The sequence below is a fragment of the Papaver somniferum genome, unplaced genomic scaffold (assembly GCF_003573695.1).
Source record: "Papaver somniferum cultivar HN1 unplaced genomic scaffold, ASM357369v1 unplaced-scaffold_19, whole genome shotgun sequence".
Lineage (NCBI taxonomy): Eukaryota > Viridiplantae > Streptophyta > Magnoliopsida > Ranunculales > Papaveraceae > Papaver > Papaver somniferum.
In genome coordinates, this window is record NW_020628818.1 from 12,860,840 (window position 1) to 12,871,103 (window position 10,264).

The 10,264-nt window shown below is 36.5% G+C and overlaps 1 protein-coding gene and 1 long non-coding RNA gene across 2 annotated transcripts; one reads left to right on the forward strand and one right to left on the reverse strand.

Moving 5' to 3' along the window:
• The first annotated feature begins 3,024 nt into the window (after positions 1-3,024).
• LOC113338803 (threonine dehydratase biosynthetic, chloroplastic-like) lies at positions 3,025-6,896 on the forward strand. The gene is made up of 9 exons (XM_026584187.1): positions 3,025-3,590; positions 3,707-3,886; positions 4,026-4,295; positions 4,799-5,005; positions 5,128-5,376; positions 5,468-5,541; positions 5,657-5,774; positions 6,100-6,234; positions 6,417-6,896. The coding sequence occupies exons 1-9, from the start codon at positions 3,096-3,098 to the stop codon at positions 6,555-6,557; spliced, it is 1,869 nt and encodes a 622-aa protein (XP_026439972.1). The 5' UTR covers positions 3,025-3,095; the 3' UTR covers positions 6,558-6,896.
• Positions 6,897-7,336: 440 nt separating this feature from the next.
• LOC113338266 lies at positions 7,337-9,268 on the reverse strand. Its single transcript, XR_003354700.1, has 2 exons — positions 8,660-9,268; positions 7,337-7,619 (listed from the first exon to the last, which is right to left on the reverse strand). It is a non-coding gene; the product is annotated as an uncharacterized LOC113338266 (long non-coding RNA).
• Positions 9,269-10,264: the final 996 nt, after the last annotated feature.

The window sequence follows — 10,264 nt, forward strand, 5'->3', positions numbered from 1 at the left end:
CCAATATTGAAGGTTAGACAACCCATATTCGGAAGTTCTGGTAACTAATTTAACTTCCGAATATTTCAAAGACAAAATTTGAAAAGTATAAGTTTTTCCAAATTCTGATTTTTGGGCCATCGTACGTTCGGAACTTTACAAAAAACCTATCCTCCGAATATCACAAGTACAAAAAAAATTGTTTCCTGGAACCAAACAACACCATAATCGGTGGCTAGGTTGACTCATAACATAACCGAATATTACAATCGGTAGGTTGTTAACAAAATATTCTACCGATTTCGTATAATCGGCTAGTTTTTATATTAATAATACTCCGATTACATCCATTACATAAAGTTCAAACGGCCTTAACCTTACAATTTCGTCAAAAGCACCTAAATCCATACTCCTAATTGGCCATAAAAATATTAAAACAGATCATAACTTCCAGTGACCATAGAAATTGTCCCTCTTGATTTTGTAGCATCCTTCATGTTCAAATCGCTTCCCGTAGAGGTCCACATACCGGCGATCCGCAAGATTTCTCTGAAATTACGAATGAGTAACAAGTTAGTACTAACTTTTGTTAATGTGAGTTGGAGTTACAGAGATACTTACTCGTTTTTCGTACGTCCACCAAGGAAAAGCGTTCCTAACAAACCGTTCCTCATCTTCAAGTTTGTCAATCTCCTTATAGAGCGCATTCTTTCTCATCTTAATGTCATTGGATGATCTTCGAATTCGATTACCATCTAAGGCCTCAAATACCATTAAGATACGGTTCCATATCTGCTCTTCGGATTCCGATTTGTGGAGCTTCTGAACACGATCATGAGCAGTTACCACAACCCACGCTCTATAAATAGCACAATCTTCTTCTTCGGCAAAAGCAATATCCATGTTTTTTGTTATGAAAATTAAAACTGAAGAGAGGAAAGAGTTTGGTGCAATTGGGGTGATAGATATGAGTTTCTTCATATAGGTTTAGGGTCCAACGACTCTTTTTGTTTTTCCCAAAAACTCCAACGGCTAATTTGACGAAAGTTGAATGTGGAGAAACCAATAATCGGTAGGTATTGGATTTAGCATATCTACCGATTATGGTAGCTTTCAAAATTTGAATTTGCGGCAACTTATAATCGGTAGTTTTTGTAATATATTTAACTCCCGATTAACGCTGAATCCAAAACACGAACCAAGAAATACTGCACCCACTACAATCGGAAGTATGGGAAATATTTTGGCTTCCGATTTCATTCGGAGGGTAACAATGTTATCATATCCTCCGAATATATAAGGGTAATTTCGCCATTACGAATTACGCGAGATAAGGGCTGGCTATATTTTCCCTTTGGGTGACCTTTTTTGTTTTATTGTTGGCCCCTAAATCCTTTTGAGTGGCCCCTAAAAACGCCAGGTTAATTAAGTAGATTAAAACTTATGAATTTAAGTTATCAAATTTTGTTTTTGATTGAACTCATGTGGGAAGATTTTTGATGAAAAAAAATTGTTTTGAGAATTTTTTTTGCAACGAAAATGAAAACATACTACCCAAACATTTCTAAAAAGGGGATTGCAAAAGTAATGTATGAAAAAAAATAAAAATTAAATTAAACTCCATGTCAACAATTCCACAAGGATAGCCAGGAAGAGAACGCCTCATGGTTCAAAATTTGTCACCCCAGTTTGTTCTGCCTTTAGGTAATAGGTTTCAGTTGAAAATTATTTATGCTATTACACATTGGGAGAAATTGTCACCGAAGTTTGTTTTGCCTTTAAGTAATATATTTCAGTTGAAAATGGGTTATGCTATCACACATCAAGAGAAATCCCTACAGGAAAGAAAGAAACCCACCGGCCGGAAAAAAGAAACCCACAGGCCGGAAAATCTTCCCGCTCAGATCTGGTCCTTCGGGGCTGGATCTGAGCAGGTTCTTTCAATATTTATTGTTTTCTCAGCTTAGATTTAGGTTTTGCACTAGTTTTTATTATGTTTTCTTATCTACAACATGATGGTGGTTTTGTCTTCTCTTCTAAAGAGGTTTATCTTGACTTTAATGGATGTTCTTGGTTACTTTATTGGGTTTATAGATCACTAGCAAATCTCTCCAACGACGAAAGCATCATCTTTGTTGTCTCCGGCGACGGAATCTTCACCGGAATCTTAATCCTTCAATTATCTGGCAACGGAAACTTCATCAACATTGTTTTTGACGGCGGAAGCTTCATGACTAGATTTAAGAGATTTGAGCAAATCATTTCTATTTTGGGAGCACATCTTTCTAAGAAGAAAAACAAATTTAATGGTTGGAATTTCATTTCCATCACTCCTCCAATTTATTTGGTTCTCATTCATACTTGTATTTGGTCTACACCGGTAATCCTTCTCTTTCTCTTGTCGGATTTCTCGGAATTATACTTTTACGTTATGCTTCTTTGTATTTTCTTACTTTCGATCTTAAACTCATTGTATCCTTGAATTTTTATTAATGAAAGGTACCTTGTTATCAAAAAAAAAATAAAAAATCAAGAGAAATCCCTACATTATATTTTATCTTGAAGAACATTTTCTCAATACTTTTGTTGTGATCATCGTTGGGCCGGAAAACCCATGAATCAGAATATCATAAGACACTTCAACCATAAATTCGTGATGAATGGATTTCACTATCTGTTTACACTGTTCACATTAAAACACAACACTCATCCTATTTATAACAGATTTTTTTTTCAATTTAAATCGTAACATTCACTTTAAAAGGTTACATGTTAGGGTACATTTTCACTATTTTAATCGAGCAGGAAAACAAAAACGTTTTCGGTTTTTTAAAGGTGTCAATTCAGCTCTGGTGCAGGGAAGCAGGAACTGCGTGCACACTAGCAAAGTTGTTAGGCATAGCTTATGAGACAGGCGGAGCCAAAGTGACCTACCACTCATTTAAACAAAAAGACATCATCGATCGAAACAAAAAATAAATCAAGGCCAATATCCAACACGGCCATACCCATTGAGATCCACCCCCACATGTCATTAAAATAACGAAATCTAACTCCCCCAATAAAATCAGCTTATACCCTCCTCCTCCACTTCTCTTCCTCACTCTGCAACAACAATGGAGGCACTTACATTTGTTCCATCACACGTGCCTCTGCAACATTCATCATCATCATCATCATCATCTCATTCCTTCAACAAATCAAATTTGGTGGTGAAGAAGAAGAAGGGTCATTGTCATTTTTCTGTGGTTTCTTCTAGTACTGATAGAACTGTTGAGGTATCTGAGAAACCTTCATCAGTAAATACTACTACCCAGGAAAACCCATTAAAGAAATCATCTTTATCTTCTTCTTCTTCTTCTGTGCCTCCATTGATGAAGGTATCACCAGAATCATTACAATATGAGAGTGGGTTTCTTGGGAGTATACCATCAAAACAAGGAATTGATGAGTTATTAGGAGAAGATAGTCCAGATTCTATGAGTTATTTGACTAATATACTTTCATCTAAAGTTTATGATGTTGCTATTGAATCTCCATTGCAATATGCCAAGAAACTGTCTGAAAGAATTGGTGTTAATGTCTGGCTTAAAAGGGAAGATCTTCAACCTGTAAGTTTTTCCCTTAATTTCTGCTTGCAACCAATTTTGCAAATGTGGGTTTTGATTTGTTTGATGATTTGGTTGTAATGGGGGATTGCATTTTTCTTTTTTTTTTGGTGTTGTAGGTGTTTTCATTTAAGCTTAGAGGAGCTTACAATATGATGGCAAAGCTCTCAGAGGATCAATTGGCTCGTGGTGTGATTTGTTCGTCTGCGGGGAATCATGCTCAAGGTGTTGCATTGGCTGCTCAAAGATTAGGTTGTGATGCTGTGATTGTCATGCCGGTGACCACACCGGAAATTAAGGTTCGAGTTCAATCCTGATGCTATTTAAGATGTGTTAATTTGATTGACTAGTGATGATTCATGGAGATGTATGCGACGACTGACTGCTGCTATTGGTTCAAATTTCATTATCTAAAGTTGTGTGTCTTTTGGTCTTTAGTGGAAATCTGTCAAGAGATTAGGTGCCAAAGTTGTCCTTGTTGGTGACTCGTATGATGAAGCGCAAGCGTATGCTAAACAACAAGGTGAACAAGAAGGGCGTACATTCATACCACCCTTTGACCATCCTGATGTTATAATGGGGCAAGGGACGGTTGGGATGGAGATTGTGCGTCAAGCAGAAGAGCCATTGCATGCAATTTTTGTACCTGTTGGTGGTGGTGGCCTTATTGCTGGAATAGCCGCTTATGTAAAGTTGGTTTGTCCTGAGGTTAGTCAGCCGTTAGCAGATATTAACCCTAAAATAGTTCTTGGTTTCATGTGTGGTATAGCTGACACAGTTGTCTTGAGGATATCTTTTTGTGGATGAAGGAATTTTTATTAGAGTTGGAGTATGACTGTTTTCTCGTTATTCGCTTTATCGCAATAGAATCCTAAACTTGTTTCTAGAACAATGTTTACCATGGCTTTGGTTTTGCAAGTTTACCTGAACGTGTATTTACATTCGTTTTGAATACACTTTTATTGGCACTACTGCTATTCTTAAAGAGGCTAGCATTTTGAGTATGATTCTCAATTTGGGGAATCTCCAATTGGACTCATTGGCTATTCCCTGCTTTTACAGGTTGTAATGTCGTTATGAAACGATCGTGCAGCATGTATCTAATTGCTGTGACTAGTTTAGTGTTCATTCAGATTCAACACTACTGGAACTTAGGATTTTCATTATTATGGAACATTGAAGATGCGTAACTTTTTATGTTTTCTGCGCAGGTTAAGATCATTGGGGTGGAACCCTCTGATGCAAATGCAATGGCTTTGTCTTTACACCATGGGGAGAGAATCATGCTGGACCAAGTTGGTGGTTTTGCAGATGGTGTAGCTGTAAAAGTTGTCGGAGAAGAAACATTCCGCTTATGCAGGGAGTTAATAGATGGAGTGGTTCTTGTTAGCCGTGATGCAATTTGTGCGTCAATAAAGGTAGGTCTGTTTTTGTATTCTTCTTTCTACAACTTCTTCCTTTCTTTTCATCTCTTTAGCCCCAAAGATATGGGAAGTACAATATCTGGTTTCAACCTATAATGACATTTAGATTATTGTAGGATATGTTTGAAGAGAAAAGGAGTATTCTGGAACCAGCAGGAGCTCTTGCGCTTGCTGGAGCAGAAGCGTACTGCAAATACTATGGCCTCAAGAGTGAAAATGTTGTCGCAGTAACCAGTGGGGCTAACATGAATTTTGATAGATTGCGATTGGTAACTGAACTTGCTGATGTTGGTAGGAAACGTGAGGCTGTCCTTGCAACTTATATGCTAGAGGAGACTGGAAGCTTCAAACAATTTTGTGAACTGGTACAGTTAACCGTAATGCTTCATCTTTTCCATTTATAGCTTTTCTGTTTTATACCACTCTTCCATCTTAACATGATGCTTATGTTCTCAGATAGGCCCAATGAATATCACCGAGTTCAAATATAGATATGATACCACTAAAAACGAGGCTCTCGTTCTGTACAGGCAAGTACTTCTCGACTTGCATGAAGCAAGAAGGGATTGCAATAAGTTATCTTCAATCAATGCCTTCATATTTCATTTTTCATATGTTGAAACTTGAATGATGGCCATTTTGCAGTGTTGGCCTTCATACAGTTTCTGAGCTGACAGCAATGGTGAACCGGATGGAATCATGTCAACTTCGAACCATTAATCTCACAACTAATGACTTGGTGAAAGATCATCTACGACATCTGGTAACCTCTTACATGTTCAGTCCCCTTCCAATTCATTAATGTGTACCAATTCGGTGCATAAACATAATAATATAAGTTCCTCAGTTTCACGGCACATCTAATTACAGTACATTGATATAATATCTAAAGAAGATGCAAACAAAATGATAAGTCCTGCTAGATTGTCTTGGATATGTGTTACTGCCTTCAATGTGCACCACTGTATTCTCTGTGATGCCTATTATCTAATTATTGCTCGATTGAATATACTTTTGCTGGTAAATGATGTTTTTAATGTGCTGCTATTTCAAGAATATGATTCAATTGTGTTTTGTATTTCTCGCAGATGGGTGGTAGATCAAATGTTCAAGATGAGCTAATTTGTCGATTTGTCTTCCCAGAGAGACCTGGTGCTCTGGTGAAATTTCTTGATACCTTCAGCCCACGTTGGAACATTAGTTTGTTCCATTACCGTGCACAGGTCTGCATCTAAAAACCTCATTAACTACTTTTCCCAAGTGCATCTATTTTCATAAGCGAAGAACTAACCCCCTCAATGTTGGAAACCATGAACTAGATAATAATTGCCCTGTTTATGTTGAAGTATAATACATTGTCTGATTCTGACTTCCTCGTCCTTGTTGCCGTTCTCTTTTTCACCAGGGTGAAACTGGTGCCAATGTTTTGGTTGGCATTCAAGTTCCAAGTTCTGAGATGTATGAATTCCGGGTGTGTGTTGATAATCTTGGTTATGAATACACGGATGAAATGAGCAATGCTGCATTTAGGCTTTTGATGCAGTGAACAGATTCGTGCATTATCACATATATAATGCTCTTGAACTGATTAGCTCAGCATCCTATGCCAATTAGGTTTCACTCGAAGCTATTTATCCGTTCATAAAAAGGGAATGCAGTGCTTTTTATTTGCATCCCATGTTTTTCTCCCGTCTTAGCTGTATTTGTTGTATCTGCAGGTGTTGTCTAATATAATGAATTAGCTAGGTTTCATCCCTTCCGACTCTTGTCATATAACCGATTATCTATTATATGTGTAACCTGGAACTCTTTCTCGTCATTTGTACTTCAACTGCAAATTCAATTGGCAAGAGTTCCATTTTCGGTTATGGCTTTAACTTGTTCATTTTCTTCCCCGCGCGATACTTGTTTGGCTGTGACTATCAGAAGGAAGAATTTGAATACACTAGCATTGACTTCCTGAATTCCCACCAAACATAAAGATGCAACTCCTGGCACAAACAAATATTTATGATTGTAAAGTCGTAGCCTTAAGAACTGGGCAACTGTATACAGTGACCGGAACACTTCTCTTTCCAGGTAAATTGAATATACTTTCATAAACAAAAGAGTTTCAAACTAATCTCCCCCACTTCCAAGAAAACTCAACCATGGGAAGCAAAGTACGTAAGGTGTTGTTCCCTTCGGCTGTACTGCCAGTTCTCTTTTGCTGCTTTAAACCCAAGATCAACAGACAATCTACAACCATGCAATTAATCAAGAATCATAAACAAAAATTACTAATAAGTAATAACTTGAAGCAAACTAACAATTGAATTAACATAATCATCAAACAGTGCATGTATATACTAATGAAACAGAGATGTCTGGTACACAAAAGATTGCTGCAAATCTGCTTGAATCAGCAGTTCCACACTTCCACTCGTATCAAGAAAATAAAATAAAATGTAAAATCACCAACTCCAGGTTTCCGGCCTGCTAAATACGTTGCTCTCCTCGTCCTGCAACACAGGGTACACAGCTACAAGAGCATCCTGCACTCCAGTTATAAATCTTCCAATACACCTCCCTGACCTTCCGTGCTGGATGAAAAAGTCCCTGGTGGGAACTGCAGATTTATGGCAAGGAAATGCCCCTGAGTTTATTTGTACTCAAATAGAGGAAGACAGGAGTAACATATCTCCTGTCTTTAACTCTTAATCAATAAATTATTTTTGCATCAAAAAAAAAAAAGAACAGACAAGTACACGGTTTTTTAAACACACAACAAATAATACTCCTGGAAACTAAAGAATGAATTACATGTTTCTGATCCATCCTACTGAAAGCTAAAGAATGAATGACATGGGGATTAATTTAAGGAGAACAACTTCCATCTACAAGATGAAGAAAAACTCCAAACTTGGGACCAAAAGAATATAGGAGTTGTAGATGTTAAGCATAGGCCAACGATCATGATCCAAGTATATTGTGATGTTAAGAAGACTCCACATTATATAGGCAACGATCATTATATAGGCGGAATATTGGATTTTCCTAGTCCCACTAAATAGGCGGAATTCTAATTTCAATATACCTTTTGACCCATATAACCTTATTTATGTTGTATTGGAAATTGTATTGAAAATAAGATAAAGGGTAAAAACAGGAAAAAAACATGAAATTTTATGAAAACCAAACAATTTCTTATTCTGCGAGATTTTAACTTCTCCGCCTATATAATAGAAACGGAGGGAGTACGAGTTTCAGATATGTAAACTTTGCAACAACCAAACATCAACTTCAACATTTCTGTTGTTTCCAACTCCACAAACTACGGAGAATAGGTTCCGTAGTAAGACAATGACAAAGGTTAATAATTCTTTAAGATCACATACCAATCCTTTCAGTCCAAGTAAAAGTTCAATATAAGTTGCTATTTTGCAGACCACAATAAATAATGAAAACATTAAATTGTGCAAGTTAAAAACGCCAATATTGTCACTTCATAGTATTGAAGTCAATTTAGAAACAACATAAACTCAGTAGATGAAATTCATAATTATTGATCAGATAAGGACTAATCCATGAACAAGCAAATTCAATCAAGTGAACAAAGAAAGTAATGCCAAATTATGAAATAAAGTAAAATAAGAAGCCAAACTATACCATATATGAGAAAGCGATGATCTCCTCGTCAAAAATCAAAGCCCTCTCTGCGCTCCAATTTCATACCCAATGAAGCTGCAATACGTCTAAATCTCAATCTCAAATCATCCATTACATGTTTTTCTGTTTTTTCCTTTCCTTCTTTAGGGAGAAAAGCATCCATAATAGCTTGAACAGTCTAATTCTCAGGATCAAAAACTGAATATGTTTTGATTAATTCATTCAGCTGTTTAATATTGTTTTGAATCCTAGATGAAAAACAATTAGATTGAATTTGAAGAGCTGAGTTCCAAACATCTAAACAACCTTGAAAAAACCATAATTCTGCTCTAACTTCGAACCCTACTAATAAGCCTACTTGTTTCCATACTTTTGTTCTTGAAACCAGACCATCTTTATATCCTGCATTAATTCCTTCCTGGCGATGTGTATCATAGTTTACTGGATCCAAATCATCGTATTCTCGAGAGTTTATAGATATAGATTCCATGATTTTGTGGTGGAGATTGGAAAGAGTGATCAAGGGAAGTGGTATTACTCGTCGACTTCAAGTTAGACGCGAAAGTAGCTCTTCTAGGTTCTAGCCGCCGGGTTCCACTTAGCGCAGGCTTTTACTTTGGCTCTGATCAAAAGAAGGGACATGACATAATAATATAGAGATTCAGTCAGCTGCCCCTTAACCAAAACCAAACTGCTTCAAAAAAATAAAAAATACCAAAACCAAAACCAAAACCAAACTAGCAGACACAAAAGGCTAACTACAATAACCGTCACTTCCATGCTTTGGTTGACACACCCCACCCCGCAAGCCAAAGGCATTTAGAATGGAGATACTGAGCTTGTCCGTGAGAAACAAAAATCTTGGAAAAGGCAAGGCATTTGTCAGAAGATGATATGTTGTGGAAAGCGATAAAAAGATTCGTTACTCAGACTTATGAAGGAAGGGAATTTGAAATTCGAGTGGCCGAAGCTGAAGCAGTTACTTTCGAAGTAACAGAAAGAAAAGCAACGACTGGAGTGGGAGAGTCAGAGTCGAAAAGAGGATTCCTCACTTCTTGATTTCAGAATAAATTCTAATACTAAAAATAGAAAACTCAGATAAAAATGATACCAAGATTAAAAAAAAAATAGTGAGGCTAAGATTCCACTATATACCAATTTTCAAGGTGATTTAATTACATAATTATAATTATGCGATTCATACATTCAATTTGATTCTAAAATATTGCAACAAATAAATATTTAGAATAACAATTGTAGATCCAAAGCGTGGAACATTAAAAACCCTAGTCTAAGCATGCACCATCAAAAGAGATCCAAAATGCTTAACAAATATCATTAAATCAACTTTTTAATCCAAGCAAGTAATCATAAAAGAATTGCAAAATTAAATAAATAAGAATATACCACTTTTTATTGGAAAAATAGCTTCCTCTGTAGCCTCAGTAAGGGGGTTTAGCTCTTCATATTAATCACTTGTTCAAAATAATTATATATGGCAAAAAAATCAAGGAATTTGCAACGTTTATAAGCGTTGCAAATCGTTGTTACAGAGAAATAATAAAAGGGAACAGTCACAGAAACGACAGTCTTCAACAAAGAATA